The 18,708-nt window shown below is 49.4% G+C and overlaps 1 protein-coding gene across 1 annotated transcript in view; it reads left to right on the top strand.

Annotated features, from left to right (window-relative positions):
- The window catches only part of GNA11 (G protein subunit alpha 11), a 48,096-nt gene extending 37,451 nt beyond the window's left edge, over positions 1 to 10,645 (top strand). Inside the window, exons 6-7 of the mRNA XM_048497671.1 lie at positions 2,401 to 2,554; positions 9,739 to 10,645. Of these exons, the coding sequence (XP_048353628.1) occupies positions 2,401 to 2,554; positions 9,739 to 9,929 (345 nt within the window). The 3' untranslated portion in view covers positions 9,930 to 10,645. The remainder of the gene's footprint in view (positions 1 to 2,400; positions 2,555 to 9,738) is intronic.
- Positions 10,646 to 18,708: the final 8,063 nt, after the last annotated feature.

Genomic DNA, 18,708 nt, shown 5'->3' with positions numbered 1-18,708 from the left:
GGAGCGAGGGGGGGCAGAAGGAGTGACAGGGCGTCCAATTTAGTGGGATAGAGAAAATTCGGGTCCGGAAATTGAAGGTGAAAAGATCGAAAGGAGGGCGGCCTACAGCAAGGGAGCCATAGGTTCCTGGCAGGCTGATGGCGACAAAACATTGTTCTCCACTGTCAGTAGCTTGGCGACATCGGGCGCTGCTGCAGAGGCTCTTAAATGCTTGCGAAGAGTGCGCCCGATGTTTTCCCAATCCTAGAGATTCTAATGTCCCCCCTCTGGGTACCTATAGGACACTGAGCTTCAATCTCCTCAACCAATTTGGCGCCAGCTCCCTTCTCTTTACGGGGACTCCTGCCGCATTTTCGTCAAAAGCGCTTTCAGTTCGTCAACGTGCTTGTCATAAGCCCTGCTTTTGCAAGCTCCTATACTTTCACCGTGTTCCGTCGGATTCGAGAGAGTGTCCTCTAGGATCGCCGCGGTGTCTCTGGATCGCGCTTCGATCCAGAGGTGACGAGGCTGGATACCGAAACGGTGTCGTGTCCCTCGCGATCGCCCGATCCAGCCCGGACTTCGGTATCGCTGCCCTTCCCCAGGCGGCGGTGAGGCAGGGGTGGAGGCTTCGAGGGATTCCCGAGGTTTCGCACCAGCTTGTAGGCTCGACTCCACGCTGGTCAGCGTTAAAGAACGACGAGACGCTGGAGATAACATCTGGTGTGGAGATCGCCAGCAGCGGGAGACCGGAGAGTCCGGGTGGTTCCCTAGCGAATCTCCCGCCTGCCGGTTCCTGGCACCTTTTATTGTTACTCTATCGGGGCGTAGGAGGGAGGACTGGGGGGGAGTTCCGGGAGAGCGGGAGGTCGTGGGAGAGATCATCATGTGATGCATGATCTCATCTGGCTACGTCGCGGTATGAGAAGAGCGTACTGCTGTCTGAGCCTAATCCTCACCTGGGGAGCGAGCACTCATTGTCCTTGCCTCGGGTGATTGAAGCCAGACAGTTCCACCACCCGTGACTCATGGGGGGATGAGGAGTGGGGGTGCTGATGCGACCGGCAAGGCTCGCAGAGTCCGTTAGCCAAGCCCCAACGCTCTACTGGCCACGGGCACTGCTGGGTCGGCAGTGCACTACTACACTTCTCCTCCATAAATCTGCTTCTGATCTGATGAGTGTCCCTCCTAGCTTAAGAACATAAAAAAAGAGCCTGCTGGATCAGACCAGAGTCCATCTAGTCCAGCACTCTGCTACTCACAGTGGCCCACCAGGTGCCTTTGGGAGCTCACCTGCAGGAGGTGAAAGCAATGGCCTTCTGCTGCTGCTCCTGCTCCCGAGCACCTTTGCTATCTCAGATCAAGGAGGATCAAGATAGGTACCCATAGATCGACTTCTCCTCCATCAATCTGTCCAAGCCTCTTTTAAAGCTATCCAGGTTAGCGGCCATCACCACCTCCGGTGGCAGCATATTCCAATCACCAATCATGCGTTGCGTGAAGAAATGTTTCCTTTGGTTAGCCCCAATTCTCCCCCCCCAGCAGTTTCAATGTATGCCCCCTGGTTCTTAAAAAGAGAGGGCCCCCAAGACATCGGTGAAGTGGCCGATCTCTGCCGCCACCTCTCCTTTGTTTCCAGGAATACCTACTGGATTAAGAGCAGCTTGCTCCCCACCCGAACGAAGAGTAATATTGACGGCCAAGCTTGGAGACCGGGTTAGAGGCCTCTGGCTCTGAAGATACCCCTCCCCTCCCTGCCCTACACGACCTTCACAGCTGCACACTTCCTGTGAAGGAGATATCTGCGGACAGGAAGCCTAGACCTGTTAAATCTGTCTTCAAGCCAGGGATCGTTTTCTGAGCTTTCTGTTTGAAAGGACAAGGAAAACGATCCTTGGGAAGGAAAACGATCCTTGGGCAGACGCTCATAATTTTTGCAGCCGTTCGTGGCTTGCATTTCTCCTGCTCGCTTTTTGTGATGTCAGTTTTGGGCAAGGTTTTTTTTGTCAAGTCTTTTTGAAATGAAATTAAGTACGAAAAAGATAAGTTAAAACCGGCAACATTTTACTGCAGGGGATTGAGAGAGAAAAACACACACACCCGCACAGTCTGTATTTCCAGATCCATATTTGCCACACAGATAACCTTGTGAATTTTCCTAATTCAACCTGCTTCGTTTGCCTTCGGAAGGTGCAAGGTGTGCAATTTTGTGCTTTTGCAAGCAGTCCTGGAAGTAACAGCCTTGTAAGTAGCCAAGCCCCACAGGACTCCTCAAGGCCTTGCACCTTCCAAAGTGTTCCTCTATAGCGCCTTCAGCCTGGCCCAGACACTGTCCCTCCCGAAAGGTCTGGGCCTCCCGGAGGGCCTTTTCCTCCTCCCTTCCTGTTGCCTCGAAATCATGTTCTTTTTTTCCCCAAACAGAACCGAATGGAGGAGAGCAAAGCCCTTTTCCGGACCATAATCACCTATCCCTGGTTCCAGAACTCGTCGGTCATTCTTTTCCTCAACAAGAAAGATCTGTTGGAAGACAAGATAATGTACTCTCACCTGGTGGATTATTTTCCAGAGTTTGATGGTAAGAAAGTATTCTCCGGAAAGGGTTGAAGGGTCCCCTCACCACCACCCGAACTCACGGCAGCAGAGGCCCAGGGGCCAAATCTGGCCCTATGGGGGGGGGGGGGCTTACCAGGCTCCTGCAGGCCTGATGCGCTCTCTCAAGGCAGCCCCCCTACCCAACTCCAAGCTCACCAGTTCAGGCACCCCCCACCCCGTGCCATTGAGGGGCCAGCCGAACAGCCACTCCCCACCACCCCTGGGCCCGGCCCAAACAAGTCACATTTATATCATATCCGGCCTTGCAAGGAATGAGTTCGACACCCCTGCCCTGTAGCCCTCTTCCTTATGTAGCTTGGGTAGTCTTGGACTGCACTGAGAGACGAGGGGCCAGCTTTCCCGCCGTTGCTAGGACTCCAATCCTAAGATTCTTCTTTCCGGAGACGGAGAAAGGCTGCAGGAAATAGACTGACTACCTGGTTGGCAGGTGGAAGGCTGGGCACCCGCAGGTAGCTGAGGAGTGGGCAGGTAGTGGCAGACCCTAAAGTCCTCAGGTGCATTGCAGTCCTCATTTCCCCCAAATGGTTGGTGTGGCAGCTCTGTGTGTGAAGAGAAGGGAGTCAGGGCACACACACCCCTTCCTGACCTGACGCTGTAGAGCAGGGGTCTTCAAACTATGGCCCTCCAGATGTTCATGGACTACAATTCCCATCAGCCCCTGCCAGCATGGCCAAGTGGTAGGGCTCATGGGAATTGTAGTCTATGAACATCTGGAGGGCCATAGTTTGAAGGCCCCTGCTGTAGAGCAAAGAGGGGAACCCTGGAACCATGTCAGGTTAGGAAACAGGTGTGGGGTGGAGGGGCTTGTCCATGTGACCTGACTCCTGTCAGGATTGGACCTTCCCAGGTCTGGGCATTCTAAGTCCCAGTAGGAATGTCTAGATGCGTGTGCCTGATCGGCACTCCCCAGTCGCCACAGAGCGACTCACAGCTAATGGGGGGTGTGGGGAGTAGCCAGCAGCAAGCACGTGTTGTTTCTCCATCCAATCAGCACCCAGCTTTCCTGACCTGCTAGGAATCTCCTATCTCTAACCGTGGTTCGTCTCTATGATCTTACGTGCAGTTCCACATGGGACTACTATGGTCAGGCCTGCCGCAAGGAAGAGTGACAAGCTTTTCTCTGCATTCCTGAATCTCCAGAGCGCTCCCTGCCCCTCCCCCTTGAGCCGCAGGTGGGAAGATGTCCTGCCGAAACAGTCCTGAGGGCGGAGGGGGCGGGAGTGGTCCCCTCAGTTCTCTTTCCACCACCATGTTGAGAGGACGTGAGTTCTTGCTTTCCTGCTTTTGTCTGCCTAATTATTCCTTCTCTCTCAGCTTCGGTAAGGAGACGAAAGGGTCAGCTGTATTTTTTAAAACGCTCCAAGTGCTGAGCAAAGACGGCTAATAACAGTGGCCATTCCAGGTCTTTTGTGCCTTGGTGAGGGGCATATTCTGTCCTCCTGTAAGGCCTGTTCTCAACTCAGGGCATAGCGGTTGAAGACAGTCCTGTACAAATGAAACTTGGCTCTGGAGACTTCCATCCATTCTGGGGGGAAGTTGCCTGAAGCCCCCTTGGTAGACTTGGCTCCGACCACTCATCTGTCCTGCTTGGGGCAGGCTGGGCCTTGTCTGTACCCGCTTCGTCAGATGCCAAGAAGAGATTCAAACCAGCGGAGAGAGATCGTTCCCCTCACTTCATGACTTAAGAACATAAGAACTAGCCTGCTGGATCAGACCAGAGTCCATCTAGTCCAGCACTCTGCTACTCGCACGGGCCCACCAGGTGCCTTTGGGAGCTCACCTGCAGGAGGTGAAAGCAATGGTCTTCTGCTGCTGCTGCTCCTGAGCACCTGGTCTGCTCAGGCCTTTGCAATCTCAGATCAAGGAGGAGCAAGATTGGTAGCCACAGATTGACTTCTCCTCCATCAATCTGTCCAAGCCCCTTTTAAAGCTATCCAGGCTAGTGGCCATCACCACCTCCTGTGGCAGCATATTCCAAACACCAATCACATGTTGCGTGAAGAAGTGTTTCCTTTGATTAGTCCTAATTCTTCCCCCCAGCATCTTCAATGAATGCCCCCTGGTTCTAGTATTGTGAGAAAGAGAGAAAAACCAGCGGGAACTTTGACCAAAGTTCACTGGTCTGAATCCCATTCTGCACCAAGGAAATAGTCTGGGGCGGATTTGGGAAGATTGGTGTTGAACATCGCTGCTTATTCGTTCAAGTGAGAGTAGCTCCCGTAGATCTCCTAACAGCGATAACAGTTCCTCCTCACGCTCTGAGCTTCAGGCATCAAGCCAGGTGTCCTTGCCGCCGAGTTCTCGTGTTCCATCAGTGTAGGAAAGGCCCTGGCTGGCTGAGGAAAGGGACCCTATCTCCATCAGTCCCTGATGCCGCCAGCAGCAGCAGCAGCAGGAGGAGGAGGAGGAGGAGGAGTTTGGATTTCTCTCCTGTAGGAGACTCAAAGGGGCTTACAATCTCCTTGCCTTTCCCCCCTCACAACAAACACCTTGTGAGGTAGGTGGGGCTGAGAGAGCTCCGAAGAACTGTGACTAGCCCAAGGTCACCCAGCTGGCGTTGTGGGAGTGCACAGGCTAATCTGAATTCCCCAGATAAGCCTCCACAGCTCAGGCGGCAGAGTGGGGAATCAAACCCGGTTCCTCCAGGTTAGATACACGAGCTCTTAACTTCCTACGCCACTGCTTCCAGTCTTCACCGTTGTCATCAGGATCATCTTTCTATCAGTCCTTGATGCTGTCAGCGGGACCATCTTTCCATCAGTCCTCGGAGCCAAGAGTCACCCAGTCCTCAGCATCACCTGGCGACATCGGGATTCCTCCCGATGCTGGGACAGTCGGGACTCACCTTGTGGCTGTCTGGTTTTACTAGTCTGTATTTCAGCGGATCCTCGGGCGAGGACTCTGACGGAGCTTTGAATCCGTCAGCTGAGGACAAATGTGGACACGTTGCAGAGTTTTTGCCTTATGATGATCCGACAATATACTCTGAATAGATTACAGCGGAACCTCGGTTTTCATTGGTAATTCATCCGAAAAGAATTGATGAAAATTGAAACCGATGAAAACCGAGGCAAACTTTTCCATAAGAATCAATGTAAATCCAATTAATCCATTCTAGGCACTCCAATAACAAAACATAACAAAAACACATTTTTTTGTGAATAACCATAGTGTTTAATGCTGAAAACAATAACAAACAATAACACTAGGACCAGCTTCAGAGCCAGTGGACCAATGTCGCACCAGAAAACTGTCCAAAGAGGTCTGTTTAATGCTGAAAACAATAACAAACAATAACACTAGGACCAGCTTCAGAGCCAGTGGACCAATGTCGCACCAGAAAGCTGTCCAAAGAGGTCTGTTCCTGACGTCTCTTTAAGATTTGTCTGAAATGGGGCAAGACATTGTCATTAAACAAGTTGCAGACATGGCCTGCAACAGCTTTGTCCAGGTGATTTTTCTCCACAACCCCCTGCACCTTATTGCAAATCGATGAAAACCAAGGCAAATTCCTCATCTAGTGCCAAGCGAAGAAAGTACACGTGACTAAAGTCCAACCTTTTTCCTTTGGAGTCCTGTCTTTTGACCTTCTGCCATTTACCTGCATCTTGTTGCATGGTTGGAGAGTGCATTGTGGTGACAGTTCCGTGGAAGGCGTTCGGTCTCATGCCGAATCTCGTTGACTCGTTAACACGCCGGAATCGCGAGCGGTGAGACAGGCTCTTTTTCAGTGATGGCGTCTGGGAAGAGTGTGCAGATGGTAATGGATGACACAGCAACACAATATTGCGTCTTGAAACAGGGGAGGACGGGTTCCCTTCGCCTCTGCAAAAAGAGGCCACCCGCCTTTGGTTGTGGGCCGTAGAGCACAGAGGTTCCCTGACAGCTTTTCATATCGCAGGGAAGGCCCATGTCTTTGCAGATGCTCTGAACAGGGAGGGTTTTTCTGATCACAAGTAGCCTCTGAATCCATATTATCTGGGTGAGGTGTTCGAGATGTGGAGAAATCCCATCATAGATCTGTTCGCTTCGTTCCAGAACTCCAAGCGGTGCCAATTCTGCTCCTGGAAAGGGATAGTACAGGGGTCCCCAAAGGACAAATTTCAGTATTCATGGCAGGGGATATTGCTGTATGTGTTTCCTCCATCCCTCCTTCTCCCCAGGGTAGTGGTCAAGTTGCAAGTGGACCAGTCACCCTACATTCCAGTTGCACCAGCAGGAGACATTGGTTCCTGACCCTGTGGAGAATTACTCAGGACTGAGAAGACTGTTTCCCCCATCAAGGATCCACTGTCAACAGGGAACAAGGACCGCCAAGAGATTCAGTCACTCTACCTGGCAGCTTGGCTGATCCTTCTCTAACAAGGTGGTTGGAGAAGAAGAAGAACAAGAACAACAAGAAGAACAACAAGAAGAAGAACAAGAAGAAGAACAAGAAGAAGAACAACACAAGAAGAACAACAACAAGAAGAAGAGTAGTTGGATTTATATCCCCCTTTTCTCTCCTGTCAGGAGACTCAAAGGGGCTTACAAACTCCTTTCCCTTCCCCCCCAAACAACAAACACCCTGTGAGGTAGGCGGGGCTGAGAGTGCTTGGAAGAACTGTGACTATCCCAAGGTCACCCAGCTGGCGTGTGCTGGAGCGCACAGGTTAATCTGAATTCCCCAGATGAGCCTCCACAGCTCAAGCGGCAGAGCGGTTCCCCGATTCCTCCAGATTAGAGTCCACCTGCTCTTAACCACTACGCCACCGCTGCTCTCTGAGGTGGCAAGGATCCTGCTGAACTCTTGTAAGGCCTCAACCTGAAAGTTGCACAGGGCCAAGTGGAAGCGGTTCTCTTTGTGGGCTATCAAGAGTGGGGTTGATCCGTGTTCATGTCAATGGCCTCTAATTTCTGAATCTTTGATTTCATTAAAGGAGGCCGACGTAGCAAATGCATCCATTCGGGTTCATTTGGCGGCCCTTTCTACATATCATTTAGGCTTTGAGTCTGCCTCTCTTTTTTCTTACCTCTATAGCAAGAGGGCCTAGCCAACCTCGGTCTCCCTCAGAAGAATCTGGTGCCTCAGTGGAACTTTTCCCTGCTACTATCTAACCCCACCAGCAAACCGATCAAACCGTTGACGTCATGTGACTTGACTGAGCCGTCCCATACGGTGACATCCTCAGTTGCCATTCTGTCAGCAAGGAGGATTTGGGATTTGCAGGGCTTTGGCGTGTCACCCGCCATTTACCAAATTCATCTCTGTCAAGGTTGTGGTTCACCCTAGCAAGGAGCATGTCCCTAAAGAAGAAGAAGCAGCAGCAGCAGCAGCAGGAGGAGGAGGAGTTTGGATTTATATCCCCCCTTTCTCTCCTGTAGGAGACTCAAAAGGGGCTTACAATCTCCTTGCCCTTCCCCCCTCACAACAAACACCCTGTGAGGTGGGTGGGGCTGAGAGAGCTCCGAGAAGCTATGACTAGCCCAAGGTCACCCAGCTGGCGTGTGTGGGAGTGCACAGGTTAATCTGAATTCCCCAGATAAGCCTCCACAGCTCAGGCGGCAGAGCTGGGAATCAAACCCCAGTTCCTGCAGATAAGATACATGAGCTCTTAACCTCCTATGCCACTGCTGCTCCTTCTTGTATTTTTTGCCCCATCCCTCATCAGATGTGGAGAAAGCCTTACATCGCTGGAGAGACGCAGGTAGAGTACTATTGTTCTCTACGGTACTCAGCAGGAGACTGTCAGGCGGACTAAAATTCACCGTTTTGCCGCCATGTATCTGCTCAAACATTGTCCAGACGGGCGACCAAGAGGATCCAGAAGGTTTATGCTGTAGCCCAAGTAGAGTATCTCATCACTGGGCACGCTCACTCTGCAAGGGCTCGGGCTTCAACAACTGTTTCGCTGGCATGTGGGTATCAGAGACATCTGTCGGGCAGCGACATGGTCCAGTCTGTCAACATTTATCCAGCCCTAAGCTATCGTTGTAGACTCTAGAGGTGAGGCAGCTGTCGGGAGAGCAGAATTTCAGAACCTGTATAAGCAAACTTGGTAGTAAAGCAGCGTTATCTGTTTCCACCTGCGCAGGGTCTGTTTTTCAGTGAAATGGGCCTTGTTCGCAGACTTATTCCAATTTCCAATGGTGGCTAGTTTATTAATTGTTCAATGGACAACAGAATACGCGCTGTATCAATCACTTATTGGCGTTCGAAGTAAATATCGATAACATTTGCGTATTAGTGGAGTAAAATATGGCGAGAAAGTCCTTCCATCAGTAATAGTTCGTTTCAGATGTTCTTATAGAACCAATGTTCTATGAACGGAATACGCGTTATACGCCGTTTTCGATTATTCTTCAGATATGATTCTCATAATTGAATGGGGATCTGTACAGAAGTGACAAACTCGCTTGGAATGTTTACCCCTAGAATGGCTGATGGACAATGATGAGAATCATATCTGAAGAAGAAGAATCTGAAACGGCGTATAACGCGTATTCTGTTCATAGAACATTGGTTCTATATGAGCATCTAAAACGAACTATTGCTGTGTTAAGGACTTGTACATATTGTATTTTGTATCACTATTTGCACTTGTTATCATGTTGTTTGTTGCACATAATTAGCGGTTGATGCAATCGTTAATTCTTTGTTGTGAATGGTCAGGCACGTTGCATCAGTTGATTGATGGATTGTAGCTTGCAACTGTCCCATGTGAGACAGCACAGAAGACCACCAAGATGAAAAAGAAGGTCGCACTTACCTGCAACTGTTATTCATCGAGTGGTCTTCTGTGCAGGCACACATCCCGCCCCCCCCGGTCCCCGCTGTGAAGTGCTCCTTCACACTCTAGCACTTATCTGTATAGGTTTGCTTATTTCCCTGAGGCGCTTGTCCGCGGCAGCAGTTGGAGAACGGAGAGGATCACTTCCTCCCCCCCTCGTGACCGTTTTGGCTGGAAACGTTCCCACCTTGGCTCATGGGGGAAGGGGAGGAAGCGCTCTGGAGATGCAGGAATGCAGAGGAAAGCTTGACACTCTTCTCCACCGCAGGTCTGCTCACACATAGTCCCAGGTGTGCCTGCACAGAAGGCCACTCGATGAACAACAGTTACAAGTAAGTGCAACATTGTCTTTCTTCCACCCCCTTGTCTGCTGCAGGTCCCCAAAGAGATGCGCAGGCGGCCCGGGAGTTCATCCTCAAGATGTTTGTGGATCTAAACCCCGACAGCGATAAAATTATCTACTCTCACTTCACATGTGCCACAGATACGGAAAACATCCGTTTTGTCTTTGCTGCCGTCAAGGACACCATCTTGCAGCTCAACTTGAAGGAATATAACCTCGTCTGACGTTGATTTGCCTGCCCTCCCTCTCTCTCCCGCCTCCTTGGGAGAGCTTTTGTCGTGAAGAAAGCAAGACGAGAGAACCCCACAAATTAAGAAAAAAATGTACAGAAAAAAGCAAAATCTTAATTTTTAATGATGTAATGATTGCAAATTGTCTGATCTGTGAAGTGGCAAAGGTCTTCTTGCTCGCTGTTTTCTTGGGAGTCTCACGTCTGCCCCACGTAATATCTGATTTATTATTATTTTTTTAACGAATTTGCTTTTGTTTCACAGTTTAAAACCTTCAACTGGGGACACGTTTTGCACTCTCTGACACCTTGTTTAATTTCCCGCTTTCTTGCCAATAGTCCAAAGCGGCTTCCATCCTCTGGATCTTGGTCGCGTTGCGCTGGCCAACTCTTTCCAGTCTTTCTGTTCCAGTGGTAGAGATTCTCAGGCTTTTCAGCCGAGGTTGCGTTTTTTTGGCTGGACGACGGGGTTCTGGTACTTCCATCTTGTGCCATCGGGTTTCTCGGGTGCGGTTTGCTCCCTCGGCCAGCTTTCTCCCCTGGGGAAGCCTCCTCCTGAAGGATCCGCTCCTGGTTTTGCTGATACCATCCCGGGAGGCACACGCGCTCCCCAACAATCACGCAAAGCAAAACAAGCCATCTGTTTTACCTGCTCTCCCAAACCCCATTCCTGCACCTTTGTCCCAGCCTAGCCCAGATTCTCTCAGCTTTTTCCCCTTTTCAAATGGTTGAAAGTGCCAAGGCTGACTGTGATTTTTTTTGTCTCATGCTATACATAGTCTGCTGCTACATGCATTTTTGTCTGCATAGATTACAAACCAAGGCCAGCTAATGAAATTTGGGAAGTGCCTGATTGTGTGTTTTTTAAAAACTTTTCAGAAAAAAAAGTAAGCTCACTTCCAACAAAATCCTCACCCAGCGTGAGAGGCAAAAGTATCCCGGAGGGGATGAGGTCTCTCGAGCAGTAAAACAAGAATCCGTGCTGCCGGTTTTGGTCCGAGAGGGAGACAGAGGGCTTAGCTCTTCAGTCTCCTCCTTAACCTGTCTTGCCTCAGGACGGAGCAGCCGGTCCCCGGGGAACGCTTTTGGTGAACAAGTTTTTGGAAGGGACACGAGTTTTTCAGCGTGGAAGCAAAAAGGAGCCATCTTAGACCACGATTCCACAGCTTACATGAATCCTGTTCCCTCCCTCTTCTCTCTCTCCCCCCCAACTTTGGAAGAGTTTATTCTAGCAGAAGCATTTGCACAAGTATTTATTCCGGGCCCACGGAGAGCAGCACCTGTTGGGCCGAATCCAGATCCAGTGAATCTGTTTTTTTTTTGGAAAGGCGGGGAAGCCGCTGAGATGGCGACCACGTTGCTTCGGCGCGCGACGCAAAAAAGGCTCCCGATCTGGATCGCCGGTGCCAAACGATTTCCTGTAAAACACGCTTGAAGCCAAATAGGAGTCGGTGCCAAAAACCTCCTGCTAATCCGCCAGGAAGATCAACAGCAGCAGGGCAAAGAAATCTGCGTGGAGGGATCCTGCCCCTTAAGCTTGTGACGTTCAGGCCGCATCAACGTAATTCGAGGACAATGAACCGCCGGTTCCCCAGACGAGCGCTTCAGACCCATATTATTTTCTTCTACCGTTTTTGTGTTTAATTCCAACTGCTACTTGGTGGGCTGGTAAAGGGCGTGCATCAAATACACTTTTATCTCATGTAAAGCAACACTAGATGAATTTCCTTGCACAAGACACGTTGGGATGCCTCTTCTCCCCCCCTCCCTCCTTTTCCTTGGTACGCTTCGGTCTCTTAACACTAAAAATCTAGGTTGCACGCTGAAACTGCAGCATTCTGGGTGGGGTGGGGGGGGTGCAGCCATCGGCTTTCACAGGACACTACAGAAGCAAGCGGGTGCGATCCACGCCGAGAAGGGGATTCCTGGGGACTTTTGAACACACGAGCAACTGGCGCTTGGTTACATTCTTCAAATGACAATACCAGCAAGCAGGGAGAGGTCCTGTTTGGTTGATGAAGAGGAAGGCGCAGAGCGGGTCGCTGCTGCTTGGTAGACTAACCAACATTCCTGATACGTGTTCTAAGATTTTAAGGGAGGGGGAGGGACTTCCCGCAAAGGCCGTGCGTCGATCACGTTTCTGCCACAAAAGTCGCTCGTTCCGTTCCGTGCCATGACTTCCTCTCAACGCCAATCACTCGGCGTGCGAGTCCCTCCTTCCGCCTCCGTCTACACAGCCTCTGCCGTGGGCATCAGACCTGTAGAGCCAGACGCCAAAGAGTCGGCTGCTTGGAACTGTAGGCACAGGCCTCCCGGCCTCACCAGGCCTCGATAACATTGCATCGCTCCGATCGTTGAACAAGCCATCAGTCCGCAACAGAGGGGGACGTTCTCACAGCTCCGAGCCACGGCCGTTGGATGGAGCAGCCTCGATAACGGAACGGGGAGAAGATGGCGATTTGGCGAGTGCGTCCCAGGGAGCGATCCTCGTTTCTCGAAGCCTCCTACCCCATGTCGGCTTTTTCAGTGGCTGGCCGCTGGCGCTAACTAAACAGACCGAGTCCACTTCGCCTTTCCTCGTTGTGGTGATGGAAACTGGTTAAAGTTGGAGTGGCTGGAAGTCAAGGCCCGGTATTTTTGAAAGTACACTCACGTGTGTCGAGGAATCCCGAGGCGAGGGAAATGGTCAGTCGGCCAAGTTCTGTTCACGGTGCACTTTAAGGAACGAGAACACCCTGCGGAAGATGCCAGTGCCTGCGGCTGTCGAAACCTGCACGGTCACCTTGCCATGCACAGGAAGAGGATTTCCAGACGCATCATTCCATTTCCTTGCAGATCTTTGAAACCATTGGCCAATATCCCGAGCAGTTACCCCCTCCCCTTTTTTGGACACGTCTTCCCTCTCCTGGAATTTAATTCTTTGGTCTGTCATTGCCTTCAATTGTGTGTGTATGTGTTGTTGTTGTTTTTTCTTACTTGTTTTTATTACTATTTTGAAAATGTGCTCTAGTTTGGCGTGCGTGCCGGCCATTAATTGTATTGCGCTTCACAGAAACAAAGGTTGTGTTTGAGTCCAACAAAGGTTAAAGTCTGTAACTCTCAGTGCTTGCAGGTGCGTATGCCACAAGACGTTAGGTGTGTATGTGTGATGCAAGGCGCAAGGCGTGTGTTTTTTTAAGCGTTCCAGTTTGTGCCAATGTCCCCTCCTTTCTTTCTTTAGAACCAGAGACTCTTTTACAAGTGCCAGTGTGGTGGAAATTTTATTTGGTTATACTTGTACATTATAAGAGATCCTGAGTTAAAAGGGGAGGGAACCATTTAAACAATTATCCTATTTAAAGAAAGAAGGAAAAAAATACTATATAAAAATGCTGTTTTTAAACCTTTTTGTCATTTTGAAACTGCATGTGATGTTCTGCGGGTGGGTGGGGCTGGGAGGGGGGGGTCCAAAGGGTTTGGCCTGGGATCGAGCTTTCCCCGCCTTCTTGTCTCTCTCTCCAGTCCGCGAGGCAGAAATGGGGGTTCTTGGGGCGCCGCAGTTCTCTCGCCTGCTGGGTGCCGATCCTCATTGTTAGAAGTACCTGATGGAAATTGATTTTCATATCTTTCTCCTGAAATAAATTGTTTGAAATTGGAATAAAATTTGTTCCTTAAAAAAAAGCCACACTTATCTATGGTCTGTCTTTCAGCGTGGAAGCAATCACTGCGTCTGGTTGGATATATTCAGTGATTAATGATTGGTTGATTGGATTTTCAGTGATTAATGATTGGTTGATTGATTTAGATTTTTAGTCTGCCCTTACACCCAAAGGTCTCAGGGTGGGTTACAACACAAGATAAAAATGATAAAATATCGCTAATCCTAAAAACAGTATAGAACACTATAACGATAATCTTGTTTAAAATCCATGAAACCTATTACAACCGACCCAAATTCTCACGTTTCTTACAAGTAACCAAACCCGTCTAAAAATTCAATAAAATGTATTTAAAAATTATGTCCGTAGGAATCAGCGAAGCCTGTAATTAGGGTGTTTTCCAGGATGTTCATGGATTCGTAATCTCCTATTTCATCCCCTGCCAGCATGGCCATGCTGGCAGAGGCTGATGGGAATTGTAGTCCACGAACATCTGGAGAGCCACAGATTGCAGACCCCTAGGTGAATCGAGAAGCATTTAGTGCAGTGGTGGTAAATATATGGCACTCCAGATGTTCATGGACTACAATTCCCATCAGCCCCTGCCAGCATGGCCAATTGACTGGCGGGGCTGATGGGAATTGTAGTTCATGAACATCTGGAGTGCCATAGGTTCGCCACCAGGGCCCTAGTGTGCGTAATCCACCCCTTCCTCTTTTTTGGTCGAAGGCAAGAGTTTCTGTTTGCAAGCCTTTATGTCTGTAAGCATCCAAAGAGAAGAGCTCCTTTGCAGGCACAATTGGATGACGAAATTTTCCCCTGCAAATTTTACCTGTACAGGTGAGCGGCGGCCCCTTGGATCTGCACTTGCCTCATCCTTGAGAGCAGACGGAGGGCCCCGCTGATGCCTGGCATCTAATGAATCAGGGGTAAGGAGCCTTGAAAAACTGCAGTAATGGTTTGAGTTTGCAACAACAACAACACAAGCCTTTATTGGCATATAAAACAGGACAAAATTTTAAAACAAAACAAGGTTAAGAAATGCAGTTAAAATTACTAATTTCCAGTATAAAATTTGCAACAGTTTCACAAAAGAGCACATCAGAGCTGTTCAGGAGATTGGATATCTTATAACACTCCTGCCACTGGAGAACATTGCAAAGAAAATGGATTCATGTATTTCATGCTAGTCTTATTGTATTATTTAGGCATAGAAACAAAGAACGGTCAAGTGTTTCAACAGTAGTCATCACATGAACAAACTCTTTTAGAACGTTCCATATTCTTAAATCTTCCCTCCAGCAGAGCTGATGGTAGCACATTACATCTTGCAGTAGCCGAGGCTCTCCTCTGGGTGGGATTAATCAGCAGACGAAGATATGCTGCCATAATTCCACCCTCGCATGGGATTAATAATGTAGTCGGAGAACAGGTTGTCTTGGCGGCATGAGTCAAATTATGAAAATCAAGATCCAAGAGCCTATTCTTAACTAGTCTGAAGGCTTCCTTCCACCTTTGTGACCATAAGGAGTGATTCCAAGGGGAAACCAATAGCTTCAACCTTTCTAAAGATCAAAGTATATCATTCTGAAATAAAGTGATCTGATAACAGAGAGGGAATATAGCTATCGGAGCCCACTAGAAAATGTACATGCAGCCAATATTTTATGAGGTTTGAGTTTGCCCATTTGGCACATCCGCCAAAAAGTGCTGGGGGAGGGGGCATAGGAAGAGTGGGGAGTGGCTGTTCTTTCATGGAGAGCCCCACCATTGGGTTTTGGGGGGGGGGGGTTTAGGGCAGAATCTCTGATGTGCAGTTGGATGTGAGCAAAATCGGCACCCCAGATTCCATAAACAGTCACCTTGTGGCACATCTAATCACTCACCAGGACCCCACCTTATGAAATGGGATCTCTTACAAAGTTGGAAAGGCTCCCACTCTCTTGGCTTTCCACCAAGTAGCTAAAGTGGCATTCGAGAGGGCTTTTTGCACAGGTTAAATAGGACTGGACTGAAATGGTCGGAAAGATGCGCCAGGAAGGGGAAAGAGACCGTGACCTACGCTACTGTATTGCTGCCTACCGCTCTAAGTCTGTTCTAGATCACACCATTTAGAGAGAGAGTGTGTGTAGATGCACGGGTGCAATATAGTAGGTGTGCTAGTGGAGCTGTTGGGTGCCCTTTCTGAGGCTGACTTACCTGTGTGCATGAAGGATGCCAGAAGAGAATGATGCTGGAAATACTTGTAGGTACTTAGTGCACCTAGATCTATTGTTTGGGATCCTGGATTTGTGCCTTGTAGAAATAAAACCATTTAACTAGAGAGAGGCTGCACATGACCTACCTACTTGCCTTGGCTGAGTGACAGGCTACGTCAGTGGTTCTCAACCTTCCCAATGCCGTGACCCTTTAATACAGTTCCTCGTGTTGTGGGGACCCCCAACCCTAACATTGATCCATTTGACAGATGGAGAACACTGATGCAGAGAGTCTTAGGCAGTGGTTCTCAACCTTCCTAATGCCGCGACCCTTTAATACAGTCCCTCGTGTTGTGGTGACCCCCAACCCTAACATTTATCCATTTGACAGATGGAGAACACTGACGCAGAGAGTCTTAGGCAGTGGTTCTCAACCTTCCCGCAATGTCATGGACCCTTTCATACAGTTCCTCGTGGTTGTGGTGACCCCCAACCCTAATATTGATCCATTTTGATGATGGCGGTTAACACTGATGCAGAGAGTCTTAGGCAGTGGTTCTCAACCCTTCCCAATGCCACAATCTCTTTACTGAAGTCTCTGCGGGTTGTGGTGACCCTCAACTCTAACATTTATCCATTTGACAGGATGGCGAAACACCTAATTATAGAGTCCTAGGCAGTGGTTCTCAACCTTCCTAATGCCGCGACCCTTTAATACAGTCCCTCGTGTTGTGGTGACCCCCAACCCTAACATTTATCCATTTGGATGGTGATGGAGAACACTGATGCAGTATTCTTTAGGGCAGTGGTTCTCAACCTTCCTAATGCCACGAAATTTTAATGTAGTCCCTCATGTTGTGGTGGACTCCTAACCCTAACATTTCAACCACTTCGGCAGATGGCAACACCATTGCAGCCCTGGAAGCAAGGCTCTCGGAACCTTCCTAATGCCACGACCCTTTAATACAGTCCCTCATGTTGTGGTGACCCCCAACCCTAACATTTATCCATTTTACAGATGGAGAACACTGATGCAGAGAGTCTTAGGCAGTGGTTCTCAACCTTCCCAATGCCGTGACCCTTTAATACAGTTCCTCGTGTTGTGGTGACCCCCAACCCTAACATTGATCCATTTGACAGATGGAGAACACTGATGCAGAGAGTCTTAGGCGACCCCTGTGGAAGGGTCGTTCGACCCCCAAAGGGATCGCGACCCACAGGTTGAGAACCGCTGGGCTACACTGATACAACGCTCTGGAGTTGACCTTAGGTGACCCCAAGAGAGAGGCAGGGGCCTGGATTTTATCTGAGGTGGTGGTTGCGAGAAGGAAAGGGAGGCAAGGCAGTAGCTGATCTTCCCCACATGGTGACAGTGTCCCAGTGGCGTAGCACCAAGGGGATGGAGTGGTGCGCAATGCACCGGGTGCGCCCCCTGTGGGGTGTGGCAAGGACGTTCCAGGGGCGTGGTGAGGGCCTTCCGGAGTGGGGTGAGCACATGCCCCGGGAGCAGTTCCCCCTCTCTCCGCCCCTGCAATGTTCTTTACGTGTTCTTTGCAGTCCCCAACATGTTGGTTAATTGGAGGTGGGTTTTACATTGTAACATGAGAGCCAGCATGGTGTAGTGGTTGAGAGCAGGTGGACTCTAGAGAACTGGGCTCGATTCCCCACTCTTCCACATGAGCGGCACACTCTTATCTGGTGAACTGGATTTGTTTCCCCACTCCTGCACATTCCTGCTGGGTGACCTTGGCCTCATCACAGTTCTCTATGCAAACTCTATGCTGGGGATCATTAGGAAAGGAATTGAGAATAAAACTGCAAAGATTGTCATGCCCTTATATAAAGCTGTGGATTAGGCAGCGCTTGGAGTACTGTGTCCAGTTCTGGTCGCCACATCTCAAAAAGGATATCGAAGAGAGAGAAAGTGCAGAGAAGGGCAACGAGGATGATTGAGGGACTGGAGCACCTTCCTTATGAGGAGAGGCTGCAGCGTTTGGGGCTCTTTAGTTTGGAGAGGAGACGTCTGAAGGGGGATATGATTGAAGTCTATAAAATTATGCATGGGGTAGAAAATGTTGACAGAGAGAAATTTTTCTCTCTTTCTCACAATACTAGAACCAGGGGGCATTCATTGAAAATGCTGGGGGGAAGAATTAGGACGAATACAAGGAAACACTTCTTCACACAACGTGTGATTGGTGTTTGGAATATGCTGCCACAGGAGGTGGGGATGGCCACTAACCTGGATAGCTTTAAAAGGGGCTTGGACAGATTTATGTTGGAGAAGTCGATTTATGGCTACCAATCTTGATCCTCCTTGATCTGAGATTGCAAAGGCCTTAACAGACCGGGTGCTCGGGAGCAACAGCCACAGAAGGCCATTGCTTTCACATCCTGCAGGTAAGCTCCCAAAGGCACCTGGTGGGCCACTGTGAGTTGCAAAGTGCTGGACTAGATGGACTCTGGTCTGATCCAGCTGGCTTGTTCTTATGTTCTCTCTGAACTCACTCAGCCCCACCTACCTCGCAAGGTGTCTGGGATGGGAAGGGAAAGGGAAAGGACTGTGTCAGCCCCTTTGAGCCTCCTAACAGGAGAGAAGGAGGGGAATATCAATCCAAACTCTTCTTATATTGAGGCCACGGGAGGGTCCATGTTTGTTGACCATTGCTTAGCTTCCCAACAGATGGACAAATAGCTCAAAAGTGCATAAGAATCCTCAAAAACAATTGAACGTTCTAATACAGAATTGATGCGAGTAATAATTTCTTCCCAGAAAAACCAAATAACTAAACAAACTCCGAGCGTATGTTTAAGAAGCACATCCTACCATGTTTCCCCGAAAATAAGACAGTGTCTTATATTAATTTTTGTTCCCAAAGATGTGCTATGTCTTATGTTCAAGGGATGTCTTATTTTTCCGCTCCACAGCTGGTGTTCT

This window comes from Sphaerodactylus townsendi, linkage group LG05 (genome assembly GCF_021028975.2).
Source record: "Sphaerodactylus townsendi isolate TG3544 linkage group LG05, MPM_Stown_v2.3, whole genome shotgun sequence".
Classification (NCBI taxonomy): Eukaryota; Metazoa; Chordata; class Lepidosauria; order Squamata; family Sphaerodactylidae; genus Sphaerodactylus; species Sphaerodactylus townsendi.
This window is presented reverse-complemented; position numbering and strand designations above follow the sequence as displayed.